This window comes from Poeciliopsis prolifica, unplaced genomic scaffold (assembly GCF_027474105.1).
Source record: "Poeciliopsis prolifica strain line A6 unplaced genomic scaffold, Auburn_PproV2 SCAFFOLD018, whole genome shotgun sequence".
Taxonomy (NCBI): Eukaryota; Metazoa; Chordata; class Actinopteri; order Cyprinodontiformes; family Poeciliidae; genus Poeciliopsis; species Poeciliopsis prolifica.
The window spans coordinates 198,830-218,052 of record NW_026562393.1 but is presented as its reverse complement, the minus strand read 5'-3'; the positions used below and the strand labels follow the sequence as shown (position 1 = coordinate 218,052).

The 19,223-nt window shown below is 43.0% G+C and overlaps 1 protein-coding gene across 1 annotated transcript in view; it reads left to right on the top strand.

Annotated features, from left to right (window-relative positions):
- Positions 1-16,200, top strand: part of ankfn1 (ankyrin repeat and fibronectin type III domain containing 1) — a 74,548-nt gene extending 58,348 nt beyond the window's left edge. The window contains exons 15-25 of the mRNA XM_055043205.1: positions 2,905-3,004; positions 3,170-3,302; positions 5,519-5,635; positions 5,729-5,944; positions 6,417-6,583; positions 6,762-6,933; positions 7,413-7,581; positions 9,377-9,543; positions 12,399-12,621; positions 12,699-12,891; positions 13,142-16,200. Coding sequence (XP_054899180.1) covers positions 2,905-3,004; positions 3,170-3,302; positions 5,519-5,635; positions 5,729-5,944; positions 6,417-6,583; positions 6,762-6,933; positions 7,413-7,581; positions 9,377-9,543; positions 12,399-12,621; positions 12,699-12,891; positions 13,142-13,892 — 2,408 coding nt within the window. The 3' untranslated portion in view covers positions 13,893-16,200. The remainder of the gene's footprint in view (positions 1-2,904; positions 3,005-3,169; positions 3,303-5,518; positions 5,636-5,728; positions 5,945-6,416; positions 6,584-6,761; positions 6,934-7,412; positions 7,582-9,376; positions 9,544-12,398; positions 12,622-12,698; positions 12,892-13,141) is intronic.
- The last annotated feature ends 3,023 nt before the right edge of the window (positions 16,201-19,223 follow it).

Genomic DNA, 19,223 nt, shown 5'->3' with positions numbered 1-19,223 from the left:
TTATCAGTTAAGGGATGTAAGGTGTTGAAATACTGACTGCTTCAGAGAGCTCCACCTTCTCTCCTGTGAGGGGAAGCTTAAAACAACCAGCACTGTGATCGCTGAACCTTATCTACCTTTTTATGTTTTAGGAATTACTATTATGACAGATAATGCTTTGAAAACATTTTTATAAAAAAGCTAGCACTTTGCTATAGACCTCTTAAAATAGTTCATCACATCTATTGTTAATTTATTTTTACTGCGTTTCTAATTTTTATTAATGAGATTGCATTAATGTTGCTCTTGTGCCTGTTGTCATTTGCTTTATGGATATGGACGGAAATTTGCGTTGTGCTAAATCCGGTAAATTTACAACAGCGTAATCCGTTCATTAATAGGCACTGTGCCATTTAGATAAAATCACATTAAATAAGTTGTTTTAATGTGGCTATATTGACAACAAATCTTCTCTCATTCACAAAAATGACAGCGACTTTAATAAAGACTAATGGAAATGAGATAGTTGGTCTCATTTCCCTGCGGCATTCACACTGCAGTCAACCACATTCCTGCCTCCAGGAAAGGTCTGGTTTGGACCAGGTTTGCTGCTTGAAATAGAACTTCTTTCTTTAGAAAGTATCCCTTCATTGCTCGGTAAAATGCCCCGATAATCAGAGCTCAGTTCAAGTTTCTGAGGTGAAAATCCGTCTCATTCGGTTGAAAGTCTTTGTTAGTCCTGTGGCTCTTGAGGCTTTCTTCTGTCAAACTGTTCAATGTGATTTTAAACCGTTTTGTTTGATTGCAGGTTTTTCTTAGCAATTTACTTCAAAATAAGTCATAATACTCTCTTGGTTTTTTGGGGGTTTTTTCCTCTGCCCCCTCCCTCTGCACTGATTACACTCCAAGCGCTCGCTTGACTTGTTGTCACATCGGTGTTTACAATCAGAGAAAATTGGTTACGAAAAGGTCAGAGCCGTGTGAGGCTGAGGTGAAGCTGCTCTTATTTCGGGCCATCTGGGGGATGGGGAGGGAAACATGTTGTCTCATTAATCAGCTCCAACCTGAGCTCGATTCTTTATTTATTAGGCGGCGCTCCGCCGTCGGCCGCAGAGTTGTTGTCAGATTATCCTGCTGTCAGACGGCGTTATCCTGCAGCGCTGCAGACACACACAGACCGTTTACAGCTGCTGAATGCTGCTGTTGTTCACAGCTCAGCCGGACTGTAAAACACCAGCGCTGTGCGTCCGGCAGGAGGGACTGATGCTGGTGCACGGCTCTCAGACGACGCACACCAGCACAGTCACCGGTTGAACGCAGTTTTGCTCTTGAGGTTTTCCAGTCGCAAAGGAACGATGTTCAAATCTGTGACGTTTCTAGGACATTTGAGCAGAATTCAGTCGCTTTACCGGATGGCTCAGCGATGCTTAGTTCTCTCAGTTTTTGTTTTGTTTTGTTTTGTTTTTGTCTGACCTAAGCTAGAATGTTGTGAACAGTTTCAATCTTGTTTTAGAATTTATTTATTGATTTGTTGTTGTTGTTTTTCATTAAAGCGCTATTTTTCTGGAACCTACGCGTTGTTTTGTTAAAATTGGAGAACAAATCTAAAAGTCTTTTCCCACCTGTTGCTCACGTTCCCGCTTGACAAAATAAACCCCTTTGAAAAATCAGTTCACCTCCTCGCCTGTGGTGGCGCTGCTCCCGGAACCGCCAAAGAAAACGACACACAACCCTCACAAGAAAACGCTGAGCGCAACTTCTTCATGAAATGTAAATAAAAGTGGAGTGGTGTCGAATTGTAGCGGTTGTTGGATGCTGCTTGCGTTCTTTTGCCAAAGACAAAAGTATTTCCACTGCCAGCTTTAGTGGCACACATTTGTTTTGGTTTTATTTACCCAGAATGCCCTGCTCTTGACAATCACATTTGAAGTCAAACCGTGCAACCTACGTTTTTTGTGCCAGACAGTTTTTTGGTTCTCATGGCAGTTTGACTTCGCATTCACATCTCCAGGAACAAATCAAACTGTGGTTCATCTAACCAGAGCAGTTTGATTATTTTCCATTCATTCCTGCAGTTAAATACAAATGTCTAAACTTCACTGTTGAAGAAAGCTCTGAAGTACAAGTGAAGAATAGTTTGCAAATATTTCTGAAAAGGGGGGGGATACTGATTTCTACATTCCCAGGAGATGAATTATTCTGTTATCGATTTGATTCGTCTACATTTCAAACTTAGAATCAAGGGTTTGGTTCAAAAAAACAAAACAAGATCAACTCTTAAAAGATTTCTTGATAAATAAAATATTTCCTGTGTGCTTCATTAGCTGTAGCCTACTTCATTATTTTCCATTCATTCCTGCAGTTCAGGCTACAGCACATTCCATGGAAGCAGGAATCCTGCCTTTAATCAGAGGATCAATCCTGCAGAAAACCCGTTCCGGTAGTTTGACTTAAACGCAACAAGCGCATTTCTTCTTGTCACAGACAGTTTTCGCTCTGTGGCGGGTCGGAGCTAAACAGGTTCCTGTCGGCAGCCGGGCCGCCGGCCACTTCAGGCATGGCATCATGTTTGTAAGCTCCTCGTTTGTTTACAGTCCGATAATTATGTGGCGTGTAATTAGCCGGAGTAAAAAGGCCGCTGCAGTCTGGAGATTGGCATCGCCTGAGCGCTCCGACCGGGGGCGACCGGGGAGGGGGGGAGCGACGTGGAGGGAACAGAGATAGGAGGAGGAATAAAGGAGATAACTTGAACGTGGGAGAGAACTGTGACCGAACCCCTGACCCTGAGTTACGCACGGAAACTAAAATCCACCTCAGCATTTACAGCATCTGCCAAGTGGACCGGATTTACCTGGACATGACGCTTTGGTCGGCTCCGACTGAACGTGTTAAAAACTTTTTCTGCTGCTTTCTTTTTCTCTGTAGACTCGTCGAAACTACAGAACCCAAGCAGGAAGCAGTCCGTCTCCAGAAGCCTCAAACACCTCTTCAACTCCTCAAACAAGTTTGTGAAGACACTGAAAAGGTTTGACTCGCAACATCTTAACCTGCGGAAGAGGATTAGGCAACGTAAACAAAAATCTCATCATTTTGAGATTAATGCCACTATTCCTCTTCCATATGAACCTACAGCTGAAGGCTGTGAAACACACAAAAAAGAAAATCCAACACCTGTCCCACGCTGTGTGCAGGGGATATACCTGGCGGCTGTGTTCTACCATAAAGACAGCTTACTAGTGACTGCCGAGGAGCAGATTCCCATCGTGGAAGTGGATGATTCCTACAGCAGCTCGCTCATGCAGGACTTCCTCTGGTTCACCAAGGTATGGCCAAGCGGCTGCGTGGCACCATCCCTCAGTCCGAGACGACTCACTCCACACCCATAAACGCTCAAACTGCGTCCTAAATGATTCCAGATGAAGAAGTAGTACCTCAAACTAATAAACGGATGTTTGTTTGCTTTATCGGTGAAGGGTACACACAGAAATTGATTTACCAGGGGTTAAGATGTGTATTAGAATATTGCAGCATACTCTAGTAAATCTTGAACCTATTTTAATATTTTCCTTCTTGTGTGCTAGCACACACTGTACTTATTATGGCTGAAACAAACTTACTTTAGTAAATTTACTTTTCCATCGATAAAAAGTTGTTTTCTTTTAAATTGCCACTTTCTGAAGGTTTAAAACCACTTTAGCCTTTTTATGCAATATTAGAAATCCAGCAAAAGGCACAAAAAAACACAAATAAAGAGAAAAAAACAAAAAAGCGTTTATTCAAAATGTCATTTTCATGTATACCAGTAAAGATGATATAAACCAGGAATTATTACTGGTTTATATCCAGGGCTTTATTATTTATTGACCGGTTTAATTTTAATAACAGTTGATATTGCATTTTTTTTCTTTCATGAATCATTTAATAAACTCACACAGCTAGTATCATATTCACAGTCACCAATTCCCATTTCTATGTCCATTAAAGTCAACGTTTCGAAACAGAAGCAGCGCTTCTGCTTGTTGTTCACTCCTCTTCTATCTAATTCATTCATATTTCAGCAGGAACCTTCTAAAATCTGACTTATTCCTTCAGTTTTTCTTAATTCTCTGACATCATCTCTCACATCCGGACAAAATGTCAACGATTTAAGCTCGACAAGCGTTACAATTAGGCTCCAGGAAATTGTGCTTACGTCTTTTCAGAGATATGCTGAACAATTAAAGCCACAGAGCAACTGCAGCTGCAACGCTTGTGTTGAGTGGGAAGAAAGCAACATTTACAGCTTTACAGCTCTGAGTCCGACGTGGAAAATTACCACTTTCCCCCGAAGCCCGCAGAGCGCCTGCAGAGCCCCGAGTCTGAGTGAATGCCGGCCGTCTGGGCTTTAAAGCTTTGACAGCAACAAGGAGAAAAAAAAGGGAAACGAAGGAGTGTCTGAAGTAGTCGCACTGCAATTTGGTTAAGGGTTTCTGAGAGCACCTTTAATCTGAATGACTGAGTTGGAACAACATTTCATGGAAGGCAGAGAAAAATATTGTTTGAAGGAAGTCTGTGAAACTAGCAGGCTGCAGAGATGCTAAAAACAATGGCCGCCCGCCCCCTGGACCACAAATAGGATGAAAAGCAACGACTCTGAAAAAATGTCGCCCTAGGCTAAAAAAATAATAATAATGAACTTCATACAGAAATGCTCGTTATGAAAAGAATCCATACTTCTCACTGAGGCTTGATATCTAAATGCTGATGGTGGAATAACTCGCTGGTTTTGAGTCTGACTCCATCAGTCTTTCGTATTCAAAAATACTTCATTGATCCCAAAGGGAAATTAAGACGTTCTGTATATTTTCTATGACAGTCTCATGCCAGGGTTGTCCATATTTTTATTTTTATTTTTTTATTTTTTGGTCTCATTTAAAACAGGAAGTGCTCCATGCAGGGAGGAAACACACACAGCTCCAAATTGTCCGTATAGGATGCCGAAAATTTCAGGCTGGGCTTAAAGAATGCATATTTATAGGTCAGCGAAAATCTTTTTCAGAAAGATTTTGGATTTTGTATGCATGCACATCTTACTGCACTCACTGAGATGTACAGACACACCACTGTGCCAGGGTGGCAGGAAAATTCCACAGACCATGAGAAAACATCCCGATGCAGAAGCGAACCGCAGTCGGTATGAGATGTTTAACTGATATGCTGTGCAGGATGATGGACTTCTGACAGTTTGGAAAGTTCCCAGTTAGAAAAACAGCAATAGTTGCTTCTCTAAGAGTGGAACTGGTACATTTTCTTTTACATAATATTATGCAATTAATAACCTTAAATAAACTCCTTTGTCCTGCTGAAAAGTTACTCGAAAGTTAGTTTTGTCTTATTTCAAGTGGACTAAGATATTTACACCGAAAATACTTGGTAAGTTTACATGTTTTTGCAGTGTATTTGTAACTCCTGGCTTTGCAGAGTGTCCCGACTGACGATCATTTCCTCCTAAATTAGCAGACCCACAGCACAGTGACCTTCTCCTGCGTTTGCCCCGCAGCTGTCCTGTATGTGGGAGGACGTCCGATGGCTGAGACAGAGCATGTCTGTCTCCATGTCTTCTTCGTCCACACTGCAGGCCCGCCACAAGATGCTCACTGCTGCCGCCCAGCTGCAGGTGAGGACATTTGAACCCGGGACCAGCAGGATTAAAAAAAACTTAAAAGATCAGCTGCCGCTCTGGTTTAATCTGCTTTATTTGTCCGGACAGAACCTTCTCGGCGTGCACAACCTGGGCAGGGTCCACTACGAGCCCATCAAGGATCGCCACGGCAACGTGCTGCTAGTGACCATCCGTGACACGGAGAGCCAGCACTCGCTGTTCAACGGGAAGTGGATGCAGGTGACCAAACTGCAGAGCCAGAGGAAGTCCCTGTCCACGCCGGAGGAGCCGTACGCACTGGACATCCTCATCATCACCATGCAGGTGAGGAAGAACACTGCAAAAACACAAAATCTCACCAAGTGTGCAGTTCCATCAGGTGTTTGCTGATTGCTACTGGCTAGTCTGAAGGAGCTGAGCTGGGCAGTGGCTGGGGAGGGCTGCTCCATAAGGCACTGGGTACCCCCAAGCGTTTTACACAGCTGAATGGTTGCCCCTGAAGATAGAAGGAATAATCAAACATCCATGAAATAATTAAAACAACATAGAAATATGTTTTTGATGAGGGAATAACATTACAATGTGATGTAAATCTAAAAAAAAGTCAGTTTTATATGATTCTGCCCTATAAGAGAATTTCCAGAGAGTTAAAGACAGGTAAGAAGATACAAAGTGAATCAATGTGTGTGTGCTTGGAGGATTAGTTTACTTATGATGGCCAGGCTTTCAAAACTCTCCAGTCCATCTTTCTTAATTTTTTTTTTTTTTTCTCTTTCACTTTTTTCTGACCCGGCAGGACATCCTGGCTTACCAGCGGCGCAGTACCCAACGACTCGCCCCTGGCCTCTACCTGGGCTACCTGAAGCTCAGCAGCTCAGTGGACCAGATCAAAGTGCTGGTGTCCCAGCGGGCCCCCAACATGCTGTGCCACACCCGGATCCGGGACAACACCAACGTCTCCAGGTTCCTTCTCACACAGACACAAAAACTCACCGTTTGTGTTTTTTCGGATGCAGTCATTTTGTTAAAGGCCGTAAGTCGTTTTTTTGACCAGAGGAGGCAAAGACACCGGGCTGCGTTTCCCACAATGCACCTGCAGGCAATAAATGTAAGGTTACCCGTCTCCTGTGTGCGCCTTCAGGGAGGAGTGGGACTGGATCCAAACGCTGGCGACCGTGGGGGAAAAACGACGCAGCGAGGAGGTGGAGGAGGAGGCGGAGCCTCAGCCAGAAAGTCACGCCCCCCTGCTGTACTACGAGCTGCAGACGGCCATTAAGTCGCTACTGAAGCACATCAATGTCCCTCTGCACCAGGTATGCTCACCTGCACAGCCCCATATCGAGGAAGATCGTTTTACACAGCAGCAGCGCCTCCTAGGTGTGACACCTGTGCAGTCCATCTGGAAAGGTTGAACACTCTAAGATGTGAAAGGAGTGGACAAAAAAAATTCTAAAAAGTAAAATTACTCAAATGGATTAATTGTTTATTGTAACCAACATAGTTATGAGTCGAAGCCGAAACTTAAAGAGGAATACAAAAACAAATAAGTAAATAAATCTAGATAAGAGAACTGAAAAGTATAAAAGTAATTAATTAATTTAAAACAAAAAAATATGTTTTATTTAAAAAAATTAAAACATGTTTGACAACACGTAATTCCAGTAGATAAATAAACTCATAAAACACACCATACAGTCTAGACATATTAACAACAGACGTCACCATGGATGTATAGATGTTCCTCCGTCATGTTTGTGGTTGCAATCATGTTTCCGTGTGTTCACACACACAGGCCTGCCACTTCCGCCTCTACAGTCAGGAAGTGGTGGAGATCGGCCACGGCGTCTCCTTCCTGCTGCTGCTGCCCCCTGCTGACGACGTCTGCTCCGCCCCCGGGCAGTCCAACCCCTACGCCCCTCTGTCAGGGTTCCTGCATCTCCCGCTGCAGATGTTTGAGCTCGGTAACTACACACACTGTTTCCATCTCTGCAGCACGCAGAGCCCAACATTTCTCACACACACACACACACACACACACTGTTTCTAAAAGGTATTTCTGACCTGGGACACGCACTTACACAGGCTCTGGTCAGATTGAAAGAACCAGGAGTCCGGAGGGAGCTTTTCAACTCACCAGCTTCCCAAAACATTTATAAAGAACTAAAACCAAGGCCACATCACCTTGCACAAACTGCTGCTTTAGTGCAATTTTCCTAATTTGTCATTTTTGCAGTCTTGTTTCCTACTCCTGTCTACTGGACACGGGTCAGGACTGCATGCAATAATCTCTTCTCTACAGCCATGCCTCAGGAATGTGGTTTTCTATTGTCATGGTGAAATATGCATGGACTTGAAGAGAAAGGCAGCAGATGTTGCTCTAAAATCTCTTCTGATCTTTTTATGAATCATTCTTACTTTGGCACTTTCTTGTCAAACAAGAGATCCTTTGAACATCTTGTCTTCAGTGAGACTGTCCCAACATCTCTGGAACGATTTGCAGCGTTTTTCAGGACGTTTGGACAATAAATCAGATGATGTACTAGAAGCTTTAAACCTTGTTGGCCTTAAATTTTAAAAAAATGTCAAAGCAATCTGAAAAATAAGTCATTTTTCTTTAAAACCAAAAGTTAGAGGATGAATCTGCATCTGTGTGTGGGTGCATGTGTGCGTGTGTGTGCATGCTGGTCTGCTTGTAGAGAGAGAGAGCATATTGTGCGGCGCATGCGGGTGTTATTACTATGTTCGTGTGTGTGTGTGTGTGTGTGTGTGTGTGTGTGTGTGTGTGTTTGGGGGTCAGCAGAGAGGCCGTCCTGCTGGAGCCTGCAGGCTGATTTAGTGCGTCTCCTGCTACAAACACAGCTTGGTCTGTCCTCGACCCGTGAAGCGGCTCCAACGCCGCCGAAAACCGCATCATCCACGAAGGACGGAGCCGGAGCTGCAGGACAAGCTCCGGCCGCCGCCCACTTTATCTGTTACTGCTCAGTTTAATCATCTACTGCATGCTGCTCAAGAGAATCGATCGGGTCAGAACAATGATGATAACAAGGTGGTTGGTCATTTCTTTAATACTAGGAAGAGTTAAAGATTTTTTATTTTTATTTATTTTGTTGGGTATATTGTTTGTTTTTTTGGAACAATGGCATTCAAGACAAAGCATTTAAGTTGATCAGAAAGTATTTGAGTTTATGCACTAGGGCTGAGGGACAGGCAGTGACCGGGAACCTTCAACAAAAAGACAATCACATGGAGCTGTGGTAGTGGCAAAAATAAAAAAAAATTTTTCAATAAAATGAAAATGTGTTATAATTTTTCTGTTGTTTTACACTAGGTTTCCGAAACATACACTCCAAATATAGCTATTTCTCACTATGATTGGATAAAAAATAAGTGTGGGTATTTCAGGAGGAAAAAAAAGCTGTTTTAGACACGTAAAACTAAGTTAAGTAAGAAAAAACACAATAAATCCCCCAGTATATAAATGATGCCTTTGTAATTTTTTTTTTTTTTGGAACTTCTATAAATTTGCTTCAGTTTATCTCGACTGCCTCAGTTATTGCACAGGCGATGTCAACAGGTGGACCTACGGTTTCCAAAAGTTTCTAACCTTATGCATGGTATTTCTAAAAGGTATTTCTGACGTGGGACAAAAAAAAATCCAAATTAATTCATATTCTATCTCATTTTCTCTGAAACTGCAGCTGCTGTGATGCCGAACCTTTTGCTGAAATCTGTGCTCCCGCCTGTTTCCCATCTCAGTTCACTTCTGCACCTACAAAGAAAAGTTCATTGGTCTGTACTGCCGCCTGTCCTCCGTTCTGGACCTGGACGCCCTGATTACCCAGCAAGCACTGCGGGAGGCCATCACGGACGGCGAGTTGACGAGCGCCAGGTCCCGACATCAGCTCATCCTGGACTACATCCAGGTGAGAAAACCAACTGCCTCCTTTCCAACGGCTAACATGTTTGTTTGTTTTTTGTTTTGTTTTTTTCTAAGCTTTTCAGGAAGCGACTCTCTGTGGTCAACATCTGCAAAGACAACAGGAAGCGCAAATAAACTTTTGGGGGTTTTTTTTCCAGGTGCTTGTAGAAGCAGAAGCACTTCTGCCGCTGAAAGCAGGAGCATTTTTGAAATGTCTAAGTGTTTCTGCCGTAGAATTTCATCCGATCAGCGGCGAGTGTTTTTCCTCCTCATTTGAAGATTCTTACCGAGGAGCTGCCCGCCTCTAATGGAGGCCGACCACAAAACCTCAGCCGGGCTCTCCAAACACCGAGCGAGTGACACCATCTGTCTGCTCTCTGTCAGGCTCGGAAAAAATGGACTCTGACCACAGAGAAGCGGGGATAAATAACACGAATCGCAGCGCAGGGAGAGCCGCTCTGTACCGTCAGAGTTCAGATTCAACGAATCAAACTGAAAAAACTGTTTGGAAAAAACTGTGCTGACTGTGTTCTCCTGATGTGAGCAGGAGAACTGCTGAAGGGCATCACTTATAAAAAAGTAAGACCCAGACAGGTTTAAAATATTAAATTACAAGTTAAGATTTTAAAAATTTCGCTATTCTAATTATTTTTAAAGTGGGCTTTTGTGGAGTATCAGCATTCTGTATCTTACCTGCAGAAGACCACAGTTGTTTTTGTTTGTTTGTTTGATCAGAGTTTGCAGAAATTATTATTTTTTTTTAATCTAAGTCTGAAAAAACACGACAGAGCCAACTTATAAACAATCAAACTATGTTATACAGTCAATACAAACCTATGACACATTTTTCACAAGTTCGGTGTTTAATTGCTGTGTTACTCACCTCACCTGCACTGAGGCTGATATGAATCCTCCCGATCAGCTCAGACTATCTTTTTCTGAAAAAAAAAAAAAAAGCCGTGGCCAGATTGGGGCTCCACAGCACAATTCAGTAATTAAGCAGCTCACAGAGAATACAACTTAATTCAGCTTCGATTCTGATCCCGTGAAATATTCTGAAACCTTTTGATTCAAATCACCTTGAATGTACATCAAACAAAAAATATTTTTGCCGACTATCTCCCGCTTTTATGGGATTCTCTTTTCCAGGATGAAATATTTTTCAAAGTGACCATTTAAAGCCAAAGTTTTTATACCCGTTTCTGTATTCCTGTTTGGTGAAGAGTGATGCTGCGGGCCCGGCATCTCTTCTGAAAAGGATGAAATTTCCATAGAAACTGCCCCCCCTCTAAGATTGAGTCTTATGTTACTCAGGAGCTTATTCTTTCTTGAATTAATGCAGTTTCTTAATCCTTTTCTACGTTAATGAGTAAAGTTGAACTCCTCAGACGGAGACAGAAACCGAAAAGTCTGCAAGAGCTGCTGAAGCTGCAGAGCGACAATTGAAACCTCAGCAGATCTGCGGTTTAATTCACGGAGCTGCTGTCAGTTTAATCTGCTGCAGATGGAAACTTAAAGACTTGCACGGCTCGGTTTTCTTCCCGAGCTACAAAAGGCTTTTTTTTCATCTGTGGTGGAATCTCCAGAAAATCTCTTGTTTGTTGTCGTCCCACTGCAGCCTGTCTGCGTTTCGGCTGAACAGAAAGCCAAGAAGATCAAACGGTGCTGGCGCTGGAGCTCCAGCGCTCAGAGAGGTCCAATATCTGACGGACAGATGCAGATCCATCTCAGACCACAACCAGGAAGAACGCAGTGCATAATGAAAGAGGCAGAAATGATCAAAAAGACAGAAAATGTGATAGATTATGTAAAAATAGTTATTAAAATAAAAATACAAATTTTTTAAAGCAAAATCAACTTAGAAAAAGGTTACAAAAATCATTTTGAACAAAATCCTTTTAAATAACACATAAAAACCAAGGAAAAAGAAAAATGTTTTTACAAGAGATATATATATATATATTAAGTATAAAAAGACACTACATATTAAACAATCCATCCAACATCTGAGCTTTCAATGAGTAGCTTTTCCAGAACCACATTGTCTCGGTTGGATTCTCCGAATTTCCTATTGAGGCTGAACCAAAACAATGTGATTAGACGGTGAGGGAGAGTCGCAGAACAATTGTAGATTTTTAACATGGCACTCCAAATGATGGGGGAGATGTGCGTTGTCCTTAAACATCCAGCCTCTTGAAGAAGCTCCTTTAACAAAGGAGCTTCTTCATGTTTTTTTCTTTTTTATCCTGTGACTCCTAGTCCGTTTTAGTTCTTTCCCATCGCTCTATTTTGGGACCATGGTTATAAGGCATAGAAGAAACACTTTTAGTGAAAACCAAACCTGGAACATTGGTATATTTTTTGCAGGATTCTGACATCACACACATCAACGGAACAGGCGAAGGAAAAAGATCTACGTACTTTATAAATCCAGTTTGGACCCAGTTTTGGAATCTGCTTGCTTTTTGTCCTTAAAGAGTTATCCTCCAGGCTAACTTAGTCTGGTCACTTTCTATGCAGACCATGGTCACTCACCCGGATAGGTTTGGTTAGTGAGAGCTTTGTAGATAAATCAAGGCTTGTAATTAAGACAGCGGATGCATTTCCTTTGTTCCAGACAGAGAAGTGTTGGAAGGGTTCATTGCTCCACCAGCACTATGAATGCACGGTACCAACTGTCAAGCACAGTGATGAAGGGATCGTGATTCGAGCAAGTTTCCCGTCAGAAGATTAATATGAATTCTTCTTTATACAAAAGTATTCCAAAGTCACGGTCAATCTCTGGATAGTTTGGCGTGTCCTACATTAAGACCAGGATGTTCCCCGGTGTCCCATTTGCTTGTCTTTTCGTCTCTGCAGCAGCTGGATGAGATGCGGCGTGACCTCCGCTGGATAACAGACGCCCTGCAGTATGCGCGTTACAAGCAGCCCCATGGCGGTGTACTCATCACCTGTCTGGTGGACGCCAGTGCTCCAGAGAGCGACTCTGGACAGCAGAAGACGGACTCCACCTCCTCCACAATGGACTACATGCCTACACCCTCCCCATCACCGGAGCTCCGGCAGAGGAAGGCCATCAGTGGTGTGTATGAAGATTTTCCTCTTAAAAAACAGACTCAAAGCACCTTCAGAGATTTTACCCTGACGTCTGTCTGACAGACTCTCTGCTCGGCTCAGATGAGGACGGCTCCTCCGAGGTGTTCCTGCCCACTGACAGCGACTATGACTCCAGTGACGCCCTGAGCCCCCGCGAACTGGATCTGCTCTACTCCCCAGCTTCAGATCTGTCCCAGCAGGTCATGCACTCGCTAGGCGGAAGCGCCCCTGACGTCCTGCAGATCCATGAACTCAGGTAACGGTAATTCAGATACTAAAATCCTCTACTCCAGTTTCGAACTACAATACCGTCTCAAAAGATCAGGGATGCTCTGGAGGGTCCAGAAAGAAGCCTAACATACTGGCTTTGCTTCCCTCAAACAAAAGGCTTTGCTTGATTCCGTCCATCCATTTTCTTCTTATCCGGGATCCGGTCACAGAAGTAGAAGGCTAAGGCGAGTTGGCCAGACTTACCTCACCTTTAATCTGATTTCTCTTTTTCTCAGGTACAGTATTTGCCCACCGACAGACCTCCCAGTCTCCACTCCCAGGAAGGATCCTCTCCTACCTACCTCCACTTCTCCATCTGCAGATCTCTCCCTCCCCACCTCGCCTAACCCGCCACCTCGCTGCAGAAACCTGCCTACATCTCCCTCCCTTCCCTTGTCCCCCAGGTTCTACAAAGACCTTCCCCTGTCCTTCCCCCTGTCCCCAGCTCTGTCTGACACCACTAAGACTTTTGAGGGCCTCTCACTTACGAAGGAGGGCCCTGCCTCTCTGAGAGGTCTTGCCAATCCACCGGCCAAACGCAAACTGCTCTCTAGGAGCCACCGGGGGCAATATTTCAGCGGGCCCCAGCGCTGGCTCCGGGGCCACAGTGGGGAGAATCTCACTGGGTCTTTATCAGAGGGTGTTTACACCAGGCAACTGGATGCCGACTTAACTCCACTGGGGGACCCACCCTCCCCACCGAGCCTCACCTATGTAAGCCACGCCTCCTGCGTCCTGGAGAGTCATAAAGCCCGGCACCGGGAACCACGGCCCCACGTTCGCAGGATCTTTGTGGAGCCCTGCAAGGACGCGTCGCCGAGTCGGGAGGAGGGGGAGGCTGTAACGGCTGCGGGAGTGTCAGTGGTTGTAGCACAGGCGGAGTCTGGAGAGGAGGGGGAGGAGCCAGAGGGCGCCACTGCCCAGGAAGTGGACTCAGACGACCAGACAAACGCGCAGGTCTCAGAGATTCTCAGCAGCACACTGTAGAGAGGAAACGCGTTGTTGGATGACGGACGTTACATGGATGTTAGAGCCACTGCAAAACGACTGAGTCGTACATGTTTTTACCTCATGACACCAACAGACCTTGCATCAAGCGAGGACTCGCATCCTCTCATTCAGTGTCACATCACAGCGGAAAGCTGCAGCAAAACCTTCAACCAGTTTATGGCTTATTGTATTAAATCTAAAGGTCAAACGCTCACTGTATTCACTCCCATCCAAAACAGCTCAGATCGGTTCTTTAAATCCGTCTATCGAAGGTTCCTCACAGGCCTTTGTGCAAACAAATCTGGTGATCAGAGGCACATTCATGTAAACAACAAGTGAAATTGTGAGATTACAAAGACCCCAAAGACGTGGGAAGGAGGATTTTCCACATCTTGACATCAAAGTTTGTGTTTTAACAGAAACCAGTGACCAACATTGATCCATTAGTGCTAATTCTGAATTAATCCGAATAATTTGAACAGTTTCAGGCTATAAAGTAAAACTTAGTCTGTGGACAGCTTGTTTGTTCGCAGGTTTTCCCTTGATGGGAAACCAGTTGAGATGACAGTACATCACTTTATCCTTGCATGAACCCTTTTCATTGTAGTATTCCATCAGATTTTCGGCCGTTCCATTGATTTCTGGTCAACATTTCAAACAAAGATCACGTCAGGTTAGCAGCTATTTATGCTTTCTGCTCATCCAGCAAATCCTAATTGCAGAGGGACAGCAGTGCAACTAGATCTGCATGATATTTTAGCTCTTCTTTGTGTTGCATCTTAAAAAATAGCGTCACGATGACTGGCGAACAGCTTTGTCTTTTACTGCTAGCTTGTCGCGGTCTTGTTAGCTGCACGTAAAACCAAGCACATAATTTTGGATTCACTACCAAATTTTCTTCGGTGGTGTTTAGGCAGGAAATGTAAAAGGACAGCATACTTCAGAGAGAAATCTAAAATCTAAATTGTAAAGACTTCAATCCTGTTACATGTTTTGTTTGACCTGAACGTTTTCCTGAAATCGGGGCATGAAATAAAGTTTAAGCACATACTCTTCAAGAGCTTAAGGACTGTGGGGGAACCTTGTTCGCGGTGTTCGTCTAGCAGAGTCGTCTTTCAGCAGAACATCCTGAATACGAACCTCTTCTGTCCACAAGAACGTCTGTGATACACTGAAACTATCGAAGCAGAACTTTCTGACTCAAAGAGCAAACCCTCCCACCGGTTACCAGATCGACTTCAAGTTGCTGGTTCAACTCCACCACGCCTCAGAACCAATGGCATCGACTGTTACAGATAATGATCAATGCAACCAAGAACCCAGGCACTGCACCCCCTTCAGGATGTTGGCATTGTGACCCTTCAGGTCACCCAGGAGAAGAACTGGAGAAATCAAAAACAAAAGAAAGAAGACATTTCCCCCCAGTTCAGTTTATCTGTAAGGATTCCAGTACTTCTGGTAGCTCCCCGACCCCTGACCCCTGACCCCCGTCCTCAGCATGAACTGAATGTAGGTTTTGATCCGTTTGTGATGTTTCAGTTAAAATTGGAAAAGAGGAAGAAAAAATAGAAAGGAACAAATCTATGTGTATATATTCTTACAAACAGATCGAACACCAGAGTCTTTATCACATGAAGTATTTTTTTATTCCTAAACCTAAAGATGGAATGTGGCCTGAGCTGTACTTTCGTCAGCATGATGTTGACCGTAGTCTTTGTTTTATTTGGACTGACGCTTCGTGTCTGGTTTGTGCCTCGTCCGGGTCCGGCACGGTGACTTGCACGTGCGCTCGGATCCTTCTGGTCCTTGTTCTGCTTTACACTTGATTACTGTAGTGTTTTCTGTTCTCTTTTTTCTGTTTTTTTTTTTTTTTTTTGTAAACCAACGTGAACCAAATCCTGCACCCGTTTCCTTCGTAATGTTCGGGAAGTGCTTGCATGTGGACCTGCTGGAACACGCACACGTTCTCAACATGTATGCACAGTATTTTAAATCAGCGTTTTTCTAACGTTTGCACATTCTTGATTATGGAATAAAAGCTAATTGAATATTTTGATGCAACGGGGCATTAACTGTGGCAGCTTCTGTTATTCTGAAGGCTGGTTCCCAGAAGGGTCGACGACGGAGACGTATGAAGTATTAACTTGTGAGTTTGATCATGTTTGAATGTGTTATTAGTGAAGTGTCAGAGTTCAGCTTTACAACCAGACATGCACTAAATGTATTTACTTGTTTCTGCTGCAGGTGTCTGTACCTTTTTTTTGGTATCTATCAGTTTTGGCTGAAATAATAATAAAAAATTTAAAAAAAAGCAAACAAACTATAAAATAAAAACATGGTGTAGTGTATTCTGTGTTTTGAAGAAGCAAAATATCGACAGTCTCTAAAAACCTGCATGCCCATTTGTTTGTTCTGTTGAAATATGCTTTAAATATTTCTTTTTAAAATGCTAAAAGTGAGTAAAAAGATATCCGTGTTTTTACTCACTTTTAGCATTTTAAAACGTGTTGATAATCCAGATTTTTGCCATCCATTGCCACCACCTGCCATGAGCCTGGAGGTATTTTTGAATTTGGGGTTAAAAATCTTTGTTCTATTAGTTAATTATAACCACCATTAGTCTGGATCGGTTTTAATTATTTAGTTAAAACCGATCCAGACTAATGGTAGTTTAAAAGACTATAATCTGTTGGATTAGCTCCAACTAAAGCAGATCGAAGCAATGAGAAGGACCGTAAGATGCGTAGTCGCTCTCATTGATTTGGTTCACAGTTGATGTTGCTGTGATTCTGGTTTTATTTTCTGCATGTAATTCCTTTTTAATTCAGTTGTGATGTCACCTTCTTACCAGCTCAGGATTAAGATTCAGGGGTGGAACAAACATTTAATTGATGCTGAAAGGAAATTTTTTTTGTAAATCACATGACGACTGACTGAAAAGCAGAAATTCCACCAAAATTCAAAAGAATAATCACGCTGGCAGTTTTGTAGACCAATAATATTGTTATACCGCAATGCTAAATGGTTACTTTTTTTTTTATAAAACTTCTTCTTCAGTAGAAATCTTGACTAAATCGGTGATGGTGACAAAGTTTTCCTAATGGTGTGAAACTGTAGCTTCGCCAAACGTTGACTTTTGGAAGGTTGTTATTGTTTACCCAACATCTTCCTTGAGTGAGACGCATACACACATGTACACGCAGAAAAGGATAATCCATTTGTGCTTCTTAAAAAAAAAAAAAAAAAAAAAAGCTAATGCTAAGGAGAACAGATATGACGTTTTTTTTATAAAAAAGAGAAAAGAAGCCCTAAACGTGCCAGTAATGTGTAAAACGTTTCATGAGGGATGGGCAGCAGTCAGACTCCGGGCCGTTTCCGGATGCTTTTGGGGGAAAAGTGCGAAACTTCTGGAATCTCACACAGCTGCTGGAATCTCGTCCACTTCGGAGCATTCGACAGCACCGGTCCAAGCCACAGGAACGCCGCTGAGGCGCAGCCAGAAACAGTCGTTCACTTTCACGAGTAGGAAATGTTTTTCTGGTGCCGACCCTCTAGGATCCAGCAAGGACTGAGGCAGACCTTCAGAACTGAAATCAGCTGAATCTTCACATTTTTGGGAAGAAGAAAATGCTTGCCATGATTTTTTCCCCCCCTTTTTTTTGTATGTTTTTTATGGCATACAAAAAACACATTGCATAAGTATAAATATGGAAATATGTGTTACATTTTTTTTCTATAACACTATAAAAATACAAAATCTTAGCAAGTATTTTCGGTCTATAGTTCCTAGTGAAAATATTTCAGGAAAGCATCAAACAGGACAAGTAACTTTTCAGCAAGCTTATTCTAGTTATATTTTCTTAATATTGATTTTAAGAAAGTGCAAGCGATTTCACTCATAACAAGACATTTTTGCAGGGACGCTGAGGGCAAAAATCTGTTTGATGTTGCTGTATAAAGTGTCGGAACGAGTTGGAGCTTCTTAAAGAGACCAAGGCCCACTTTCAAGTCAAATTGCGAAGTCAATTTCCTTTTATCTTTCACACATTTGTCTAAAGGTAACACAGTTGCTTGATTGTGCTACTAAATGGCGCAAAGTGCCTGGAAAACACGTAGCATTGTCCATTTAGTAAGATGAGACGGAAAATGTTTCAGTTTACAGGAAAAATGGTCGTTTGAATCTATGCTCCAGTCTACCCTCTGATTTATTTCGGAGGAATCAAGTCGGTCTGATGGTAAGCAGTGCAACTTCAGAATGAAAAACATTACATCACACTTAAACACCAGCAATCTCCCTCACTTATCATCAAACTCCCGGAGTGACTGCTACAGGTTTTCATAGTTTAAAGTTTGCCGTTGTGTCCCCTCCCACCTCCTCTGACCTCCTCTTTTCCTCTGCATGACATGCAGAATACAGACACCGGTCCACATGTTCCAAATCAAGCGGCCCTTTGATTTCACATCGCTCGGCCCGAGATACGGAGCGACGCCGTGGATCAGTGGCTCTGCGTTCATTGCGGGGACTCGTTCGGTTCTGATCTCCCTCCTAGATGTTCCGTCTGATGTTGGGATACGGCGGCGGCGTAATCTTAATGTCGAATCAGCCGAGGCCTCCCAGGATGACGGACAAACAGGCCGTCCGTGTCGTTCGTGACCCGGCCAGATGAAGCAGAGAAAAGGATCTTTTGTTTGTTGTTTGTGTCGTTTCTTTCTCTTTTTTTTTTTTCTTCTTCCTTCCCCACAAGCAGCTGCTTTGATGGTGAGACAGCCGGGGCAATTTGGACGGTCCATTTGTGAGAGACGGCTTCAAGGTTGCAGAGACAGGTCAACTAAGCAATTGCAGACACGAAAAACAGGCAAATGCCAAACTTGGCTTTCGGTATCTACCCACAAGAATCTAAAATGGCGTCAGGACTGAGTCAATGTTGATGTTCAATCATTAAAGTTTCCAAAATGGCCAGAACGCTCGCCGATTCTACAAAGTTTAAGGGAGAAAAACCATCATTCTGTTGAAGTGTCTGTCCTGGATGTCGCATCGGGGCGGGTTTGTGTTGCAGTTTGAAATGCTGTTTGACATGAAAGTGTCATAAAGAATAAATTGTCTTCAATCCTCTGTGAACTGGAGCAGCTAAGTATTTTTTTTTTCCATAATCAGAGATTCCAGATGAGAGACCTTTCAAGTGAAAGACCCTTCAAAGCCCAATTTATTTATTTTACTTATTTTTTTCAACAAATCTGGTCAAACAAACTATTTACCACCAATAAAGCAATACATAAAATGACAATTATTATAGACTTATAATAGATCAGACACTGTTTTATTGTCTT